Source organism: Sarcophilus harrisii, chromosome X (genome assembly GCF_902635505.1).
Source record: "Sarcophilus harrisii chromosome X, mSarHar1.11, whole genome shotgun sequence".
Lineage (NCBI taxonomy): Eukaryota > Metazoa > Chordata > Mammalia > Dasyuromorphia > Dasyuridae > Sarcophilus > Sarcophilus harrisii.
The window spans coordinates 18,821,614-18,843,876 of record NC_045432.1 but is presented as its reverse complement, the minus strand read 5'-3'; the positions used below and the strand labels follow the sequence as shown (position 1 = coordinate 18,843,876).

General features: G+C 42.7%; 1 protein-coding gene across 1 annotated transcript in view; it reads right to left on the bottom strand.

Moving 5' to 3' along the window:
- IRS4 (insulin receptor substrate 4) overlaps window positions 1-21,869 on the bottom strand; it is a 36,730-nt gene extending 14,861 nt beyond the window's left edge. The window contains exons 1-2 of the mRNA XM_031945047.1: window positions 21,650-21,869; window positions 18,131-21,568 (exon numbers count right to left, since the gene is read on the bottom strand). Of these exons, the coding sequence (XP_031800907.1) occupies window positions 18,131-21,568; window positions 21,650-21,869 (3,658 nt within the window). The remainder of the gene's footprint in view (window positions 1-18,130; window positions 21,569-21,649) is intronic.
- Window positions 21,870-22,263: the final 394 nt, after the last annotated feature.

The window sequence follows — 22,263 nt, the reverse complement described above, 5'->3', positions numbered from 1 at the left end:
AGTTTCTCAATGAATTCTAATGTCTGAGTCCTCCCTATTCTTCTCTACTAAATATACTTCTCAAAAAACAAATGAAGTCAACTTTTCTATTTCTCCTTCTATAATGATATAAACCTGAACATTAATTTTTAATATACTAATAAAGTTACACGACTAAAATACCCCTAGCAATTTGTAAGGTGGACCAAGAAGACCGTTTCACCAGGCCACTTTAGCATGAATCATAAACATGCCTCTATTAAATTTTGAGGTGTACCTTCTGCCAAGAAATCTTCAAATGAAACAATGCACTTTATTCCTCCTATATTTAAAAAAATATTTTGCATATTATCCTTTGTTTCATGGGTTTGCCATTGCCAAAAATATTCAGTACCCACCTCACATTAGGACCAAATGAGATAAAGATGTAAAGCTCTTTGAAAATCTGACTCTTATACACGTAAGCTATGAGCCTCTGTACTGAGCTTATTCATTTTGTTCCGAAGTCACTCTGTTATCAGCACAACTCATTGGTAATCACTTAACAGGATTAACCAAAAATCAAGCTACATAAGTAATTATCAGTAAAAACCTGTACTGAGAAATAGAGGCATATATCTTGGAGTCAAAAGTATACCAGGTTATCATCTCCTAAAAAAAAACAAAAAAAAACAAATCAGGATTAAAATTCAAGCCCGCCAATTTCCTTATCCAAAATCCATATATGCTTCCAGAACATAATGTTATTACTCAAAATTGGGAACTAGAAATATATAGCAGCACCCTTTTAATAGTCTGAAAAAAAATTACAGTTAACTCCTGGCCAGAGGGAATGCAAAGTTTTCTTAAATTAGGCATGTCAAAAATATCAGAAATAGTATTACATTAAATGATATAATTTATAACTATTGGAAAAAGTGATGAAATTATCCTTATTTGCTGATGACATGATGGTTTACTTAGAAAACACCAGAGAATCATCAAATAAACTAATTAAGATAATTCATTGCTTCAGTATAGTAGTAGGATACAAAAGAAATCTACAAAAATTGTCAGCATTTGTATATGGCAATAATACCCAAGAGAAAAGTAAGAGAGAAAAATTCTACTCTAACTATAAAATGCATAAAATATCTAGGAATCAATTTACCAAGACAAACTCAATACATATATACAATTACAAAACCTTCTTTACTCAAATAAAGAAAGACATAATTAAAACAATATTTATTGCTCATGCGTGGATCACACAAATATAATAAAAGTGACATTTCCTGACTTCATACATTTAGTGCTCTGCCAATCACATTACCATGGGTTTACTTTATAGAACTAGACAAAATAACAAAATTCATTTGGAAACCAAAAAGGCAAAACTAGGAAATTAGTTCCTAAACAAAAAAGAGAAACAATTCTAAAAAGGAAAAAAGAAAGATAATTTGGGTTGCACAAAATTAGAAATGTTTTATATGAACAAAAATCAATGTAGAAAGAGCAAGAAGAAAAAACTCAATTGAGAAAAGTCTTGACATCAAATTTCTGATAAAATCTGATATCCAAGGTATATTGGAAGCTAACATGGGAGGAAGTGTGGCAGAATGGATAGTGACAATAACCTTAGAGTCAGGAGGACCTGGATTTGAGTATCACCTCTCTTATATCCTTGCTGTGTGACTCTACAAAAGTCCCAGACAACTCTCTAGGATTATAAATTGCAGAATAAATGCCAATCTGCAAGATGGAAGGGGTTCCTCATATGAGAAATAAATACAAGTGTGGTTTCCTTCTGCTGAGAAAATCTCCCCAAATATTAACTATTTAAGAATGAATCACAACGAATGATTAAATGCTTACTATGTGTTAAGCACTGGATTAAAAATAGAAAAAAAAGACATTCCCTGTTCTCAAGGAGCTTGCCATCCAACTGAGGAAGAAGTTCAGTAGCAGGACGATGGAAAGGCCTGGAAGCTATCAGAATGCAGCTGTAGGATTCATGGCATGACCTGAAAGTCCTTTAAAGATCAAGCTATCTGATCCACAGGGGCAGTGGGTACTGGGTCTGAGAGGCAAAGTAGAGAGGGGATTCAGTCTATCTGGGAAAGGGAAATGTCCTTTTGGGTACTTCCAGATGAGGTCTGGGATAGCCTACCAGTGAAGGGAGGGGTAAGTTGAATAGCAGTTCTATGATGAGCTAAGAAAAAGAATCTAAAGGAAAAATGGATGAGGTTTGCAACCCTCAATCTACTCAGTGGCCATGTCTATTCGCTTAACATCTAGATATATAACAATGGTTTTCTTCTGAGCTTGAATACTGACCACCTACTATCTATGGTCAGGAAGGGTTGGCTTTTACTTAATTTTGAAAAATGGGAACAAAAAGACAACTAAAGATATATAAGCCACCAAGAATGAATTCTGTATTTTGCAATGGAATTAAGGTCACCTGTTTAATAGCTCCCCAATTTTTGACTTGGAAGAATTTTAATGGGCAATAAAGTTCCATACAGAACTCAAAGAGAACAGAAAAGATTCTATATGTACAGCACTATTTATAGCAGTAGTTTCTAAAGAACTAGAACATAAAGAAACTAGTAGTTTCAAGAACAACTATCACATAAAGGGATACCCAACAGTTTGATAACAGCCAAACAAATTACAACACACGGATACGATGACATACTATCATACCTTAAAAAACAATGAAGGAGATGGTTTCTTGGAAATCTGGAAAGACTTGTGTAAAGAGATGTGAGGTGAAATGATTACAATCAAGAGAACAAATGATACCGATAACACAAGTATTATAAAAACAAATAACTTTGAGAAACTTAAAATCCATCATGATTCCAAAGGAGTGAGGATGAAGGATGTAACAGAGAGTTGAAGGAATAGATATTCAAGATGAAACATTAATTTTCAGATATGGCCCAAATGGGAATTTGTTTGCTTGTTTCTGAAATGTGTTGCAAGCTTTTTTTCTAGTAAGTGTGGGAAATAAAGAAAATAAATGCTTATTAGTTCTTAAATTGTATTTAGTTTTAAAAATATAATGTAGTAGGGAAAACCTATTGGTAATGTGAAGACATGCGATCTAGTTTCTAATGTCATTAAATATTCGTATGACATAAAGCAAAAAGAAAACAAAAAAATAATTCATTCTGGATAATGTCTACAATGAAGGTAAATCAACAAAAGAATTCAAGTGTTTGGGTAACAAGACTAACCGCTTGGCATCTACCTTACTTGTTCATAATAAATAAGTATGCTCGCATTGAACAAAGCATACATTTCCACTGGCCATTCAAGGCTAGGAAATATACCTTCCCGTAATAAGCACTCAGAAGATGATAGAATTCATTACTTAAATAATTAGCTTTACTATGAGAAAGTAAACAGAAACAATTCATTACTTTAACTCACTGCAGACATTAGCTGTAATTCAATCTTAAGCTGTGATGAACAGTCAACTCTTGGTTATCTGTGCACAGATTGCTTTATTGATCATCCAGAGAAAATGTTTCAACCCATGTCAGCTTTCTTCTGCCTCTTAGCACACATTCGGTGATTTGGTTGTGGTGTAAAGTAGCCCTGTGGCTTACAAAAAGGCTATAACAAATAGAGGAGACCACAATTCAAAGCCCCGGATTAATGCAGAGGAAATATAAATTTGCTGTAAAAACTATAGATCAGTATTAGACTTTGGAATGAGCGACCTCTGGATTACCCATAGTTTTATTGGGGATAACAAGGGCTGGCCACACATTTGGACAATAGCCAAGAAGTCATTTTGTTTTTGTTTTGTTTGTTTTGTTTTACTGTACAATTTAAATTTTATGAGATAAGTTTTTACATGGTTACTACAATTCTCAAAAAGTCCTCCGAGTGTGTGTGTGTTTCACAGGAATTATGCCAAAAGCAATATCTGTAAAGCTCAAGAAGTGATTTCTATGAAATTCAATAGATATGTATTAAGTGGCTACTATATGCCAGGCACTAAGGATTCTGGTATGTGGGCAGGTGGGTAGAGAAAGTAATACAAAATACAGAGAAATGAATGAATTTGGAGGTGAGAAGAGGGAACTCTGCAAGCAAGGCGGACAGTCTATATCAAGGAATGATGGTAGAATGTGACATGAGCCAGAGAGCTTGGCTCGAAAGCCAAAGTGATGTATAAAGGGGAGTAGCATGAAAGGCAATGAGGGGAAAGAGAGTTTGGGGCCATATCATGAAGTACTTTAAATGTTACAACAGAGGGATTTCTATTTTATCCCAGAGGCAGGGAGAAAGTACTGGAGGAGACTGGGGACCCTGAAATAACTAATGTTACTCCTCCAGCAGGTCTAGACAAAGCTACTGAGGACTTAAAAAGTCTCCTTTCTCTGCAGATATGGGGACCATAAAATGTGTGGATATGTTTCTAGCAATAACGTTAGCAGTAAAGTGGCATAATGGCTAGAAATCTGGCTTGGAAGCCATGCAGATCTGGGTTCAAGTCCTGACTGACATATACTGGCTACATGACCCTCACTGCTTTAAACCAGAGACATTAAACACAGCAGCTACTCTCCAGCAAGCCAGAATCAGATGAAAATAGCATTGGGAAAAGTTTAACAAAATAAATCAAAATATGATAAATAATTGCTATTTATTTATTTATTATATTATAATATTTAAATTATCAGATTATATTATAATATTTAAAAACTAATACACGGTCCAAAGGAATCTTTAGTGTGGCTTAATGGCCCCTGTTTCAATTTGATTTTGACATCACTGTAGAAAAGATGCTTCCAAGCGTCAGCCAGGAGGATTCTGGTAAACAATGAAATGGGCGTAGTTTCTCTCCTAATCTATAGTTTACAAGCAGCATCAGCTTGCCCTTGTCTTTTCTGCTCTCACATTTCAAACAGCAGATCTTTAACCTGTTGCTCTCTAGGTATTCTAGGATCACAGCTTTAGAGCTAAAAGGGAACTTTAAGCCATGTCCTTCATTTTGCCCCTAAGGAAACAAGCCAAAAGAGATAAAGAGGTAGTGAGTTTGCAGAGCTAGGAATGGAACTCAGATACTCTGGTCTCTCATTTCTTGAAAGAATCTGAATTTTGAGTCCCAAATGCCAGTATACAAAGTTGGCCCTTGGATATAACCTGAATTTGGCACACTGCTAAAGTAGTATTTTAAAATACAACAAGAAATAATTCTGATTGTACAAATAACAGTGACATATTCAAAAATCAGTTTTTAAAAATCCTACATAAAATGGAAATAATACAATATCCCAAAGAGTTGTAACGTGCTCAAACCTGGCCTGCCTCATATATTGTTCCCATCGAAGATGTAGCAATTAGCAACCTGGCTAGTCTCAAACTGTCTTCAGTCATCGTTTGTTTATCCATTCAACAAATAATTAATGAACACCTACCATGTAAATAGGAGAAGCATCCCAGCACAGTAGAAACAACCCTGTGCCCGAAGCCAGAAGATCCAGGTTTGAACTTTAGCTTGTTTACTATCCACAGAATCTTGGCTAACCCATTCAAAGTCTGTAAGCCTCAGTTTCCCCATTTGTAAAAACAACAAAGATTCTTCCCTATTTCCCGGGGTTGTTGCAAGGAAAATATTTTATCCAGGGTAAAGCACTAGATAACAGTGAGCCGTGGTCAGCTGGATGGTCTAACACTGGCCTTGGGACTCTGGGCCCCGACCCACCCACCCCAAATTCGAATCCTTCCTCAGACACTAGCTGTGTTGCCCTGGGCAAGTCACTTAACTTCTCCATGCATGAGCTTTCTCTTCTGTAAAATGGGGATTATTGTAACCTAGAGTTGTGAGGATCGAATGAGATAACACATGTAAAAGTACTTGGCAAACCTGAAATGTTAGCTATTATTATTATAATCATCACAAGCACTCACGATTCCAGGCTATGAAGAATATAAACAATTATCATTTGACTACCTAATGTCTACACAATTATAAATCTAATTGGAAAAACAAACAGAAAAAAAAAATCAACATCTGTGAATAACACTATTGCCACCAAACAGAATATAATTATGCCCTAAACTATGTGGTACAGACAATAAGCATTATAAGAATTCGAAGAAGGGGGAGATGAGTTTTGGCTCATGGAAGAGATAGGATTTGAGCTATGACTCAGACAGGGAGGCTCGAGGTAGGGAGAAAAGAATGGAATGCATGTTCTGGGCAAGGAAAAGGCAGGGAGGTAGGAATCACCATGTCATGTCTGGGGGACAGGGAGGAGACCTGTCGGAACATGTCTGCCTTTCTAGCTAAGGTAAGTTAGGAAACTATCGGTCCCTTTCCAGACATCTTTGTCCAGTAAAAGATGCCCAAAGCAATTTATTGGCATAGAAGCATAAAGGATCCTGAAGATGGAAGAGAATTAACAGAGATCAAATCACACCCAGACAGGACTTCCCTCGACAACATCTTTTGGTGTTCGAGCGTGTCCAATTCTGGGTGACCCCATTTGGGATTTTCTGGGCAAAGATACCAGAATGCTTTGCCATTTTCTTCTGCAGTTCATTTTTACAAATGAGAAGACTGAGGCAAACAAGGTGAAATGACATGCCCGGGGTCACCTAGCTAATTAAAATCTCAGGTTGGATTTGAAGTCGGGTCTCCCTGACTCCAGGGCTTGTGTTCGATTCACTACAGAGCCACCTACCTGCTCCCTAAAATCATCTAATTTCTGCTTAAAGATTTCCACCAGAAGAATCAATCTGGAAATTCAAAGGCATCCCAAGCCACCTCTGGTCAGGTTTTTTCGTTAGAAGGATTTCCTTCTTTTGGGTCTGAATCCACAGTTTCTCCCCATTGTTCTTAGCTCCACATTTCAGAAGCCAGAAGTGGAATCACAGCCTCTAAAAGGACCACTGATCAAAAACTGGAGTTTACAATCAAGCTTAGTTTATATGTCTACACATAAAAGAACTTCTAAAGTCCTAATTGCTAAAGCGTTCCTTTTATATTTCAAAAGGAAGATGAATAACAGAATTATACACAATCTAGGCAGAATTACTGGAGAACACTTAAGTTTCTAGAGAACATACATTATTCTAGTAATTTGATCAAATATATTTTGACAGCCTAATAAAATGTCACTGGTCAAAACTGGGTTTTCTCTAATTCACACATTTGAACCCTATAGAAAGGGTAAGAAAAATCACACTTTTCACCCCAGTCCAGAACCCCAAGGGTTCTAATAGCCCAAAAGCATAGCAACATATATTGGAATAATTCTTACCACAGGTTTGACGTACTGGCACAAAAATGTTTTCCAATGCTGCCAATAAAATCGGTCAGTTATGTTTATACAATCTTATGACGTATGAAAACATCAAACCGGTTTTCAGCTAAACTATCATGTCCAAAAAGGGCAGATTTTAATTTTCAAAATATATAAAATCCACTTTGCGTGCCTGTCAAAAGCAAGTTCGCTTTTCAAAACAATAGTGGAGTTCCTATTGCTACACCTTTATTCCTTCTACCTGTCATCCTCTGACCTCAGGCTAGGTAAAACTGAAAAGTAGGAGAAAAGCCTGTTCCCTTCATATTATCTATGTTCAACAGTGTGATGTCTCAAAACCCAACAAGGAATATTAACTAACTTGTGATAATAGACCTTGAAAACTTGGCTACAGTAATTGAGGACAAAGCGACTTGAGTTATGACATCCTTGCTTACTATAGGCTACTGACTTCTGTTTTATTTACTTTCCACTTGAAAGTCTCTAGGTGGACCCAATTAGCCACACTTAACAGAAAGGAAGATGAGAGATCTCTTGCACAAGCTAGCTTTAAAGCTCTCAGTTCCTCTATAGGTCAAATCTTTTTGCTACAATTAAAAGCCTGATTGTGGTGATAGTTCTCAGGTGATCCCTTCAGAGTGCAGCTGCGAGGAATCGCTGTACTTGCCCCCTCCACCGGGTCCTTTTCCATTATTTCCATTATATCAAAACATTCCCAGTTGTTGGAATGGAAGGACTGAAGTCAACAATGTAATAGCAATCACTAAGCCTTAGTCTTCATGGGCCATTTCATCATGGCTCCATGTTCATCTTTTCGGGGGGGGGGGAGATAATAGTGACCCTACAAGTTTTGCTAGGGGCTTTTCTTGACTCTCCACTCCACCTCACTGCCACCCTCCTTTTGAGCAACAGAAGCAGTGTGAGAATCTCTGCCAACAGCTTGAGAGCACTTCTGTTCAAAAAAATGTTGATGGCTTCCAGGAGGTAGGAAAGGACTTTATCCAACTAGCTACAACTAGAATTCACAGCTAGTGGATGTGTCCTTGGGATACTTGAGAAAGACTGAGAAAAGCTCTCTACCTCACTAGCAAGACTGAAACTGTCAGGGTGGTATAATAGTGAAATGGGTTAGAGTCAAGTCCTGGGTTCAAATGCTGATTTTGCGACATGGAAAAATCATTTAATTTTCCCCAGTCTATTTTTCTTCATCTGAGCAATAGTGGTGATACCTTCCTGGCATTGTGAGGATTAAATAAAAAAATATGTAAAGCATTCTGCAAACCTTAGTGAATGTCTTCTCTTATCACTATAGCAACCAGGTAAGTCCAACTAGACAAAGATCCCTGGGCAAATTCGAGCGACTCCCAGCTTCTAGCAGCAATGCATGATTCCTGGCAGACAAAGATTAGTGAATGTCTCTTCACCTGTAGCTGGTATGTTCCGATACCTGAGAAGCTGTGGGTCTCCCACGGCCCCCTAAACTGGGGAACATCTATCTAAATGACAGCTCCCTCCAGATCCTACTAACTTGTCAAAAAGCCCCTTGAAAGCTACCTGGGGCGGGGTGGGGTTACTCACTCCATGCTCCAAGGATCTTCCTGAAGCTCCCTCAGAAAAAACTGCTGCTTCAGGCCACAAGGCATGTGCACGGGCCAGGCAGGGAGTGTCAATGCTACAAAGCCTGGCATTGGGGAGAGTCAAGTGGCATAGGATCTGGAGTTTGGCTGACCATGAAAATTTGCCAACTCTTGTCAGGGACTAAAAATAAATTCTTTTTTTCCTCCAAAGTAAATGTTAGTTTTTAGTTTAGTTTTTTTTTTTGGTGTGTGTGTGTGTGTGTGTGTGTGTGTGTGTGTGTGTGTGTGTGTGTGTGTATGTGTGTGGGGGGAATGGTAGTGGGAAGACTGGCCCAAGTCTTTCCCCCGGAATATCGTAAAACACATATTTTCCTACAAGTACTCTTAAAAAGATGAAGTACTCCTTTAAAACTGGCTTAAACTCAAATACCTCACAATAAAGACACTGTCAAAATTATTTTGTTTTATGGACTATAGTCTGAAATTAATAGGCTATCAATTTGGGCTTAGAATCTTTGCTACAGTGAGACTTTTGTTGTACTGGTATTTCTAGTGAATAAATCTAGCACGGAGAAAGCAATTTGACACTGCCATTATACTCCACTGTGACAGGATTTGACCTGTACAAAATTTCATTAGCCAGGAATGTAATGAACCACATTTTAAATCAAATATTAAATACTTCCACTTTACTTCTGATATTTTATTGACTTGAATATTGATTTTAAAGATCTTACTTTTTTCCCTTCAATAAAAAGAGCGGGGCTGGGGAGGGGGGGACAAGTTTGAAGTGAGGATGGAAAAAAAATCATGTTGGAAATAAGGTTCAGGAAGAAGTAATAAGAATGCTCAAAGGCTTAGAGATGACACAAGCCTCACACCTATACCTCACATAAATACATTTTTTTCCTGGGGAAAAACAAATGATAAATGATAAAGATAAATGGTGGGCACTGAATCACACATATATACAAAAGAAATTGATTAGATTTAATGAGACAGGATGTGATTTGTTACCTATGGGAGAGTCATCACTGAATTAGTTGTCGGTGAGAAGTCATTCTCTTGGCTTGTTAAAGCAAACATCAAAATTAAAACAAAGCTAGAAAAAAAAAATAAGAATGAGAAAAAATATACACCACTCAAATTGAAACTATCCTGACCTATTTAAATAAGTTATTGATGAAAAATGGGAAAAGGATGGAGTAAAGGACATTGACATTGATTACAATTACATCCAGAGGTTTCACTGATAAAACCCGGAGCCATAACGAAGAGTCCAAAATAACTGAAAAACTGCCTTAGTCTGCAAACAACTGACTTATTTGCAAAGGAGAGTACTCTGCAACCAAGAGCAATTTGTGTGTAAATCTCATGAAAACGGATGGGGAAAGATTATCCCAAAAGGCAGCTGAGAAGTGCAAGGTAAATGTGAGCAGGTTGCAGCACCTTACAAACAAGGATTTCAAAGAAATGTATGATCTAAAAAAAAAACAGATGGACTCTTTACATGGCAAGAGATCAATCTATGGAAAACCTGCACACTCTTTTAGTATCCTTGCAATGTGTCAAGAGAGAATGAAGAACAGGTTGGGTGGATCCATTGTGAACTTAGGGGAGAATTTAGACAAATATTGTCTAAGACAGATAATTGTGGATAATTATCATTTACACTGTTGGAAGGAATACCACATTAATGAGATTAGAGATCCATTGGAATATACAAAAAATGTCATATTCACTACTGTCTCGTTTGATCAGTTCTCTTGCTCTTTATAAGAATAACTTTTCATTATTCTCAGATGAGGATGGAAAATGCAGAGGATTTTCTAGTTCATATTGTTTGAAACTACTGGTTCTATACCATATCAGGACATAAAAGGCACAAGAACACTGGGTTCAATAGTGTGGATGACCACATTAGAAATGAAAATTTTTCAAGTGCTTGAATTACAATCTAGTTGTTTTAGATATTAAAAAGACTATTCAAGATAATAAATGCTTTGGGGTCATTTAATTTAAATTCTGTTGTAAAGAGTAAGGCCAGATAATATTTCTAGGTCTCTCTTTAGTTGGTTTGAAAAAATAAATATAATTATCCACTCAGGTTTTGATGGATCCGGGATCTCACTGATGTGGGTAGTACTTCTATCAGTGAAACCATATCTACGGGGACTGAACATTTCCTTCCATAAATCCTCCATGAAAGATCTTCCAAATAGACTGGAGATGGTAATATGCCTACATTTTATTTTTTAAATATGCATACATTTTAAGACGATTGTGAGGGGTGATTTTCAATAGTTGACTATAAAGCATCAAGGCTAATTTCCATCAGCCACCCCAGAACATCAGTCTCAATATTTCACGGGCATGCTTTGCCTTTTGAGGTTATAAACAGACCATGTAAAACAGTTTAAAATACTTAGATATCCATTCGACAAATCAAACAGATTGGGAAGTGTAACTTTGGCTATGAGAGAATTTTAGTTCAGATGTAGGTTAAATATTCTAGAGAAAGCGATCAAAATGAACATTTGACATACTTAACACCAAGATTTTTCCTGGTTTAAGGTAATAGCTATAGCTTATTTTTTATTTTTCTTCTCTTCTCATAGTTTTAGCTAGAGATGGAAGCCAGCGAATCCAATCTTTTCATTGTTGAACCCAAGACCCCCAGAGAGGGAAGTGACTGGCCTAAGATTATATAGGGAGTGAGAGTACTCTTCTGAAGCCACTGTAAATAGCCAGGAAGACAGAGAGAGAAGCCCAGAAAAAATGATTCTGAACTTTTGCTTTCTAAGAGCTTTAATATTTTTTACCTAAAGACTGTGGTCAAGAATGTTTTCATTTGGATTCTCTGAAAATAAAAAGGCTTCTTAAAACTCACTTTCAAGCAAGGTATCACCACATTTACAATTTATGCAATCAACATTATCACATTCATTTGCACAAAAATCTAAAGTAATTTCATGCATCAAATCTTTACATTGTACCCCCTTTCCCCCCACCACCCTGTAGCATGGGGAGCAGAATATTGGTCTTGGGGAATTAAGAGACTCGAGTTTGAATCTCAATTGTAACAATTTATTAGCTGTAGGCAAGTCATTTAACCTTAGTTTAAGTTTCCTCATCTGTAAAATGGGGTACCCTTTTGTGCGTCCCATCTTACAAGGAGAAACTTTGTTCAAGGGCTATGTACTTGGACGGCTCCTGGTGAAGTGGTCATTCCCCTGAAACAAATGGTAATGCCTCTGCACTCTGATAAAAAGCCTTCTTATGTTCCTACCCCTGAACACTTCACCACCTTGAGACAAACCTAGTGTGCCAAATCCTTAACCAAACCCATATATGTCATCTTCCAAAGAACTAGAACCTGCCAGACCTTGTTATCCATTGCAGTACCTAATATATCAAGCACCTCTGCATCCTGATAAGACTACCAGGGCTATAGATTTGAGCTATGAAAACATGGGATTCACTTCATCAAGACCAATCATTTTTGCAAGAAATATAATCTACAGATCTTGTAAAATCTTGGGAATTTTAGCAGATGCCATTTAATTTAGATACATATATTTGGAGTACAGAAAAAAATCAACCCCATAAGTATTTCAAATTAAAAAAAGGTGTGGCCAGCTAAGGCAACACAGAGAGCCCTAATGCCAATTTGGATTGCATGATAGAGGAATAGAGTCCAGGTCTGGACAAATGACTGTTCTGTTAATATTCTGCCCTGGCTAGACTATATACAGTTTACCTCTAGGTACCACATTTCAGGAAGATGACCGATAAACTGGTGCACAGGAAGACAACCAGGAGAGTAAAAGGGCTTAAATTTATGCCATATGAGGCGCAGGTGAGAAAACTGATAGCTGTCTTCAATAGGGAAGAGGATTAAATTTGTTTTGGCCGACTTTAGAGGAAAGAACTGAGAAAAATGCATAAAAGCTGAAAAGAGACAACATAAGCTTGATAAAAAGGATGGCTTTTCTCCCCCTTCCCAACCTCTAAACCCTAGCCCCAAATGAAAGGGCCTCCTAAATCTTAGGGCTGGAAGGAATCTTAGAGGATATCTGACTCCACCCTCTTGCTTTACAGATGAGGTAAACTGAGGCCCAGGGAGGTGATCTGACTTGCCTAAGATCACCCAGGTAATAAGCATCAGAGATGGGACTGGAACCCACATCCACCAGCTCCAGAGTTTGTGTTCCATTCTTCCATTCTCCACCGAGACCAAGGTTCCCATTAACACAGATATCTGTTCTAGCCAAGGCCAGATGACCATTTGATAGATATCACTTAGAAGGACCACTTCAAATACAAGCCAGACTAGTGAGCTTCTAAGGTCCTTCTGTAACTCAGATTCTGTGATTCTATGAAATCTGTTGAAACTTCAACCCGAGTAAAATTGTGAATCTCCTCATTTTATCCTCTGAGCATCAAGTTCAGATTTTTCTCAGTCAGGAAAATGCATTTCACTTAAAAAAAGAAAAAAAAATCTGCAAGCAAGAATCAATAGACATTCCCTACAAACTTCTTCTAAACAACCTTTTTCTCAACAGGTGAACCCGGGGATGTCTCAGAACACCGGGAGGGAATAGGAAGATTTAAATATTAAATCCTTACCCAAGCGCTTCAGTAATAAATCTAATGGTATACCACTGAAATTGCCAACTCCTCTCTTGCTGTGTACAAAAACTGAGTTCCCAAGAAATAATATCCAAATCAAAATCATTTAAAATCTACCCAAAAGCCCTGCCCAGAATCCTCTGGTTTACTCGAGAGCATTTTTCCTTGCTAAGTATCATCATTTAAATCATCTGCTTTCCCAATCTGATTTGTGTATACTAATTTTTTTTAATTCTGTGCATAGGGGGAAAGCACCCCTAAAAAAAGAAGGTAAACGTTCTCAGTACCTGACATGTTCTACCTGTCTGGAACAGTACTTATCTCACAAGAGCATACCGCAAGTCAAACAAAGCTAAAACCATAAGCAAAGGGGCTTTCTATTATAAAAACTGCTGGATTTCAGCCATTTCCCCTCCTTAAAAAATTTTGTAAACAAAAGAAAGCAAGAGAACGAAAACTACTTGAAAAATCACATCTTGCTAATGTGGCGTAGTACAAAAAGTGCCAGATGGGGTCAGGAAAGACTTTGGCTGCTCTCCCACCTGACACTTACTAGCTGAGTGACCACAGGCAAGCTTCTTAAAGTCTCTCAGCCTGTCTCCTCAGCTGGAGAATGGGGGAAAGAATTCTAGAGTGGTCCAGTGGACCAAAGAGCATGAGCTTAGTCAGAGGACCTGGATTTCAATATTGGCTCTGACGTTTGCTGCCCTTTCAGGGTTGGGCAAATCATTACCTGTCTGGGCCTCAGTTTCCACATCTGTGACATGAAGTGGTTGGATTAAATAATCTCTAAAATGCCTTCAGGCATAAGTGATTTTACCTTGAGGAGCTACCTCAGAGTTTTTGTGAGGAACAAATGAGATAATGTATGTCCAGGGCTTTATAAACTTGAAATCCACAAATGTATTTGCGTATGTATATATGCCTATCATCTCACTGATTAATTGACAGATTGTGATGTGGTAACACTGAAGAGAACACAAGCCCTTTTCCAATTATCCACATTGATCCACTGGCAAGTCAAGCTTTCAAGTTTGACTCTGCCTTCACTGCTCTATTGACGTCTCAACATCTCCTACTCCCTTCTATTTACTTTACATGCAGCCTGCAGGGAAGCCTTTTGAAATCTAAACCCTTAACCATCTTTCCTCTTGCAGGATGAGCCAACGAGAACAGTTCATAGACTGATGCCTGTGAAAAGAGTAATCTATTGCCAGCAAGCATGGAGTGTGCTGAGCTAGGAGGACAGGATGGGAAAACTAGAAAGCCTAAGTAAAATCTTCCCAGTATAGCTTCATTATTTTGTTTGAAGTTTTCCAGATGACCAGTCTACATACTCAGTCAGAAAACCACCTAGACATAGGATGATAGCATTGTTTTAATTTTTCAAATAACATCCATATCTCATTTGATTTTCATATCTGAGGTGGGGGGTGGTGGTGGAAATCATCACTTTTATGGATGAGGCAACTGAGGCACAGAACAGTTAAGTCCCTTTTCTAAAATCACACCACTAAATATTGCAAGGAAAGAATTTTAAAAGAAAAAAAAAAAAGCTCTCGGGCCTTCTGATTCTCCATCCTGTATAAAACACACATTCTACAGCAAAAAAATAAAATTGATTACCCACATTTCTTTCTCTCCCAATGACAATAATGAGAATTTTACTGTATTTAGAAGCCACAGGGGAAAAAAAAACATAACAATACTTGTCCATCTGAATCTTTCAAATCAGCCATTTGAAACTCATATCCGAGATGGGGGGGGGGGGAAATCACCACTTTTACAGATGAGGCAACTGAGGCACAGAATAGTTAGATCCCTTTTCCAAAATCACACTACTAAATACTGGCAAAGAATTTCAAAAGAAAAAAAAAAAGCCCCTCAGGCTTTCTAATTTTCAGTCCCGCATAAAACACATATTCCCCAGCAAAAAGAAAATAAAATTGATTACCTGATTACCCACATTTCTTTCTCTCTCAATGACAATAATGAGGATTTTACTGTATTTAGAAGCCACAGGAAAAAAAACAGAACAATCATTTGTGCATATAAATCTTTCAAATCAGCCATTTGAATCTCTTATCTGAGATGAGGGGGTGAAAACATCACTTTTACAGATGAGGCAACTGAGGCACAGAACAGTTAGATGCCTTTTCCAAAAATCACACCATTAAATATTGGCAAAGAAAGAATTTTAAAAGAAAAGAAAAGCCCCTCAGGCCTCCATCCTGTATAAAATACACATTCCACAGCAAACAAATAAAATTGATTACCCACATTACTTTCTCTTCCAATGACAATAATGAGGATTTCACTGTATTTAGAAGCCACAGGGAGAAAACAGAACAATCACTTGTCCATATGAATCTTTCAAATTAGCCATTTGAACCTCATTTACCAGATTGGGGGGGGGGGAGAAATCACCATTTTTACAGATGAGGCAACCGAGGCACAGAACAATTAGATCCCTTTTCTAAAATCCCACCACTAAATATTGGCACAGAATTTTAAAAGAAAAAAAAAAAGCCCCTTAGGCTTTCTGATTCTCAATCCTGCATAAAAAAATCTAGTCCTTCATGGTCTAATATTGTTTTAGGTAAAAAATAGAAATTGTAATCAAGATGACCCGCTGGTAAATGAATAATCCAACTTAAATTCAACCTTCTATTACTAGCATTATTCCACAGCAAAAAAATAAAATTGATTACCTGATTACCCATATTTCTTTCTCTCTCAATGACAATAATGAGGATTTTACTGTATTTATAAGCTACAGGAAAAAAAAACAGAACATTTGTTCATATGAATTTTTCCAATCACCTATTTGAACCTCATATCTGAGATAGGGGAGGTTGAAATCACCACTTTTACAGATGAGGCAACTGAGGCACAGAACATCACACTACTAAATACTGGCAAAGAATTTTTAAAGAAAAAAAAAGCCCCTCAGGCTTTTAATTTTCAGTCCCGCATAAAACACATATTCCCCAGCAAAAATAAAATAAAATTGATTACCTGATTACCCACATTTCTTTCTCTCTCAATGACAATGAGGATTTTACTGTATTTAGAAGCCACAGGGGGGAAAAAACCAGAACAATCATTTGTCCATATGAATTTTTCAAATCAGCCATTTGAACCTCAATATCTGAGATGGGGGGGTTGAAATCACCACTTTTACAGATGAGGCAACTGAGGCACAGAACAGTTAGATCACTTTTCCAAAATCACACTACTAAATATTGGCAAAGAATTTTAAAAGAAAAAAAAAAGCCCCTCAGGCTTTCTAATTTTCAGTCCTGCATAAAACACATATTCCACAGCAAAAAAAAATAAAGTTGATTACCTGATTACCCACATTTCTTCCTCTCTCAATGACAATAATGAGGATTTCACTATATTTATAAGCCACAGGGGAAAAAAAAAACCAGAACAATCATGTGTCCATATGAATCTTTCAAATCAGCTATTTGAACCTCATATCTGAGATAGGGGGGGTTGAAATTACCACTTTTACAGATGAGGCAACTGAGGCACAGAACAATTAGATGCCTTTTCCAAAATCACACCATTAAATATTGGCAAAGAAAGAATTTTAAAAGAAAAGAAAAGCCCCTCAGGCCTCCATCCTGTATAAAATACACATTCCACAGCCAAAAAATAAAATTGATTACCCACATTTCTTTCTCTCTCAATGACAATAATGAGGATTTCACTGTATTTAGAAGCTACAGGGAAAAAAAAAAAAACAGATCATTTGTCCATATGAATCTTTCAAATCACCTATTTGAACCTCATATCTGAGATAGGGGAGTGGAAATCACCACTTTTACAGATGAGGCAACTGAGGCACAGGGCAATTGGGTCCCTTTTCCAAAATCACACCACTAAATCTTGGCAAAAAAAAAAAAAATAAAATAAAAGAATTTTAAAAGAACAAAAGCCCCGGGCCTTCTGATTCTCCATCTTGTATAAAACACACATTGCATAGCAAAAATCAAATCAAATCAAAGTGATCACCCACATTTCTTTCTCTCCCAATGAGAATAATGAGGATTTTTACTGTATTCATAAGGCACAGGAATAAAAAACCCACAACAGATCGCTTGTCATCATGAATCTTTCTCATCAGAAGTTAGCCAGCCCAAATCAATAATCAATCAATGAACATTTCTTAAGCGCCTACCATGTGCCAGACACCGTGCTAAATACAGAGCTTATTATTGCTTAATAATCTGGAGCCTTGTTACACCCCTACAAATGTTTAAAATATGAAAATAAACAGAAGTTAGCATTTTAAAACTGAAAAAAGTTTCTGAAACTGATTTTGGGGGGTCCTCGATTGTAAGAAAAGGCAACCAAACAATATGCCTGAGTCTGAAGGACTCAAAGTGAGTTACAATCATTTTGAGAATCTGGTCTTTCCTATTCTCATGTTGTTTTAAGTTACAAATAGACTTTGTGATCAAGACGAGCAGCTGGCAAATGCCTAATCCAACCTGAATTCAATCTCCTCTCTCTCACTAGCAAAAATCACCAAGGGACTCCCCTGGCCCAGATCTCGCCCAGACAGGCTGAGGACCTCCAACTCTCCCCTCAATGCAATCCTAAAATCGCCCGCTCCTCCTCGGCCCGGCAGCCCAGAAAAAAGTGGGAAAAGTTGCAAACCTTTTTTCGCAGAAGCACACTGGAAGATGTCACCTTTGGAGAAGATGCTGACATAGGCGCCGCTGTCCCCGGCAGGAGCCCCGTTCCTCTGGCGAGAATTCGGAGCAGCTGGGCCGGCCCCACTTTTAGCATCACGTAAATTCAGGGCGATGTAGTTGAGGCCGTTCTGAAAGCCAGCCGAGGTGATTCTGGACATCTTGGTCTCCTCGGAGTTCGAAGCACCTTCACCGGATTTGGACCAGATGCTGTCAAAGGAGGCGGAATTCTGCCATCTGCTATCGGCGAAGAGAGAGGACGAGGCGGCTCCGGCTCCTTCCTGGGAGAAAGTTTCGGAGCTGTGGCGCCTTCTGCCCTGTGGGTCGGCTCGGACCGCCTTGGGTACAACTGGTGGTTCCGGGCTGATGTCGGGGAGGGAGGAGGTGCTGCCCTCGGGAGACGTGTCGGCGATGCGAAGGCGATTTACGGCCGAAGAGGGGCTGTCCATCTTGACCGGACCGTCGCTCTGGGGGGCTAAAGGCACGGTTGTCGCGGCGGCGGGGTTGAAAGTCATTTCGGTGTAGTCGTCGTCCGCGTTGGTCGGGGTGCTGGCGCGGGCGGCGGCGCCGAGGGGGCTTCGGGCGCCGCCCGCGCTCGGCTGGCTGCGAGGGGGCTTGGAGTCGGACAGGGTCAGGGAATTGACCATCTCCTTGGCGGTGTTGAGCGGGTTGTTATCGACGGCGAAGCTCACGTAATCGGCGAAGGGGGAGTGCGCGTGGTCCCCGCAGGGGCCGAACGCAGACGGGGAGCATCCGGCGGAGAAGGAATACGGGGCATGGCCCGCTTTTCGGCTGAAGTCGATGTTGATGTACTCCCCGGGGCTGTCCCTTTCCAGGGCCCGCTCGTAGATCCTGGGCACGCTGCTTCCCCTGGAGCCCAGAGGGAGTTTGGTGGGTCTCGCGGCCCTGCGGTGCAGGAAGCCCCCGTCCGAAGCTTTGGCGGCTGGCGCTTTAGACGAGCTCTTGGGCGGCGGGGCTTCCTGGTTAACCCTCGGGGCGCTTTCGGACACGGTGCTTAAGAGTCTCCCGGGCGACGCCATCGGGACATAATCGCTGTCGTGGTTGTGGTGTTCGCCGAGACTTCGGAAACTTTTCGGCAGAGAGAAGAGGGAGCTGAGACTTTTGGAGAAGGAGGGAGGGTGAGCAGAACTCGCCTCCTGAGACTGCCTGGGCGGGAGAGGATTCTGCGGGGACATATCCATGTACTCGTTGTCCTCGTCGTCCTGATTAGCGGCTCCCTTGGAAGCGAATCTGCCTCGGGAACCGCGGCCCGGGGCGGGCGGGACGGCCCTGGGGAACATCATCATGTAGCCTCGGGAGTCCTTCTGAGAGGATGACCAAGAAGCGCCGGGCTTCGGGGCGGAAGCACTCCGCGGAGCCATGGGCAAGTAATCGCTGTTGCTTTTGAGGGGCGCGGCGACCCCCGGCATCATGGGCATGTAGCCGTCGTCCTCGGCTCTTTTTCTGCCGCGGTTCCGATTGGACCCGTTCTCCCCAAGCTCCGCTTTGGGGGTCTCTCTGCCCCGCGGGGGCTCGGAGGAAAAGAGCAGCCGGGGGTTTCCGGCGCAGTCCTCATCGAAGGGAGTCGTCTGGGTTGTTTTCTGTTGCATGGTTACAGCCGCTGGCTTAGGCAGGGAAAAAGTTTTCTTCTTGAAGAACTTTTCAGCCTCCATATGCTCACCGCCGGCGCTCCTACTGGCGCGCTGCTTATTCATGGACATGTACTCGTTGGAACAGTGCTCCTCTCGGATGGGTGGGGTGTGCCCCACGGAATCCGGGGTGTTGCTCCTCAGTCGGAAATACCTCACGTCTCCGGGGCTGGGGCCGTGGTCATCGGAGACGACGCTTCCGTCGCCAGGGGTCCCGCACACGGAGCTCGAAGGCCTGGCCACGCCGTCCGGGGCTGGGCTGGTCCCCGAGGGAAAGGGAGACACGGGCAGGGAGGCAGAGCGAGCGTGACAGCAGGCGTGGAGAGCGGCTCGAACGTACCTGCCGCCTTCGGGCCGGGCCACGTTCATCCGCCCAGGGTTCAGCTGCATCAGGCTTCCCGTGACCGTTTTGAAGGGTCTGTCCATGGTGCCTTCGCCCTCGCTGGAGGTCCGGAATCGGTAGGTGCCGCCCTTGCAGGAAGGCGGGGTGCTGGCCATGCTGTCGGTGCGGGACCTGCGGGACATCCCCAGGCAGGGCTGCAGGTAGCCCAGGTGCCTCCTGGTGGAGAGGAACGAGATGGGGTTGGTGCACGACGACTGGCTCTTGCTCCGGGGCCTGAAGTCGGTGAAGGCCTTGAGGGCTTTCATGGTTTCCAGGAAGGTCTCGTGCATATGCTGAGCCACCACCGAGTCCTCCACCTGCATCCAGATCTCCCCGGGGCCGATGGATGACGACCTGCCCACCTCGAGAAAGAAGAAGTGCTCCGAGTGGCCGCATCGGCGAATGCAGAGCAGCTGCAGCTTCACGCTGGGCACCTCGGCGTTCAGGCGCACCAGATGCACCTCTTTGCTGGACAGGCAAAGGCGATAGATGCCGCTCAGGTTCTTGCTCTGGCCCAGCCCCTTGGGTTTCACCTGCACCTGCCACACCTCCTTGAAGGCTCCGTCCTCGTCGTCGTCTTCCTCACCCGCGGCGGCACCGGCGGCCGCACCGGCACCCGCGGCGGCACCGGCGGCCGCACCGCCGCCGGCCGCACCCCCCTCGTCGGTGGCCACGCCGTCGCCGCCGCCGGCGGTGCCGTCTTCGCCTTCCTCGGTCCCGGTGCCGGAGCTGCGCGTCTTGCTCTGGCCCATCAGGAGACTCAGCGCTTGGTACCAGCTCTCCTGCTCCTGCTCGCTCTCGGCCACCATGGCGAAGTAGTCGTCCTTGGTGTAAAGGGCGACGATGTGGCGGTGCTTGGCATCGGCTCGGCGGCTCACCGTGAAGCACTGGTACAGCGGGATAACGCGCTTGGGCTGCACGGCGGGGGGCGCGCCCGCCGAGGGGCCGGCCGAAGCGGCGGCGGCGGCCGCCGCCGCCGCGGCGCGAAGGCTGCTGCGGAACTTCTTCTCGCTCTCGTAGTACTCGAGGCGCGCCGGGGCCAGGCGACTGGCCGTCCGCAGCACGAAGTAGCGTTTGTGGCCATGCTTCTGCTTCCGCAGGTACCCGCATTTGCGGACATCGGCTCCGGCCGCCTGCAGCAGCTGTCTCAGGCCCGGGTCCCCGCGATCCGGGGAGCAGCAGCGGGCGCCGTCCTCTGCGCCCCTCCACATGCCGCCGATGCCTCTGCCTTTGCTTCTGCTGCCGCTGCTGCCTATGTCCCCGCCGCCGGCGCTGCCGCCGCTGCCTGAAAAAAAGCTGGAGCCGGAGCCGGAGCCCGAGCCGGAGCCGGAACCCGAGCCGGAGCCCGAGCCGGAGCCGGAGGAGCCGGAGCCCGAGCCGGAGCCGGAGCCCGAGCCGGAGCCGGAGCCGCTTCTGCTTCTGCTGCCGCCGCCGCCGCCGCCGCCGCCGCTACTGGTACTGCCGCTGCTGCTGCTACTGCTATTGCTACTGCTGGTGTTGGTGCTGGTGCTGCTGCTGCTGGTGCTGCTGCTGCTGCTGCTGCCGCTCCCGCTCTCACTGCCACTGCCACTGCCACCGGGCACTGGGGCTGATGTCTGCTTCTTAGCCTCAGTCTCCCGCTCCGGCCGCCACCTCCGTACCCCTCGCTCCCCAGCGGCGGAGTAACTCGCCATGGGGCTGCGGGATCCTTTTAAGGGGCCCGGAGGGGCGGAGGGGGCGGAGGGGAGGAGGACGAGGGGAAAAGGGTCGCTCCCTCCGCGCGTCTCACCCCCTCCCCCGCCCACTACACATAGAGCTCGGCAGCAGGCAAAACAACACGTGACCACGGACTCACGCGGCGGTGGCGGCGGCGGAGGCTTCAGCCACTCAGGCAGAGGAGCTCGGGCGCCGCCGCTGCCACCGCTGCCGCCTCCCGCGGAGGTGTATATGTATGTATGTATGGACGGATGCACGAGTGTGTCGGTGTCGGGGTGCGGGTGCGAGAGGGTGTGCGTAAGTGTGAGTGTGCAAGTGTGCAAGTGTGTGAAAGTAAAGCGAGTGACGGAGGGGCGGTCCCGGCCCCCCGCC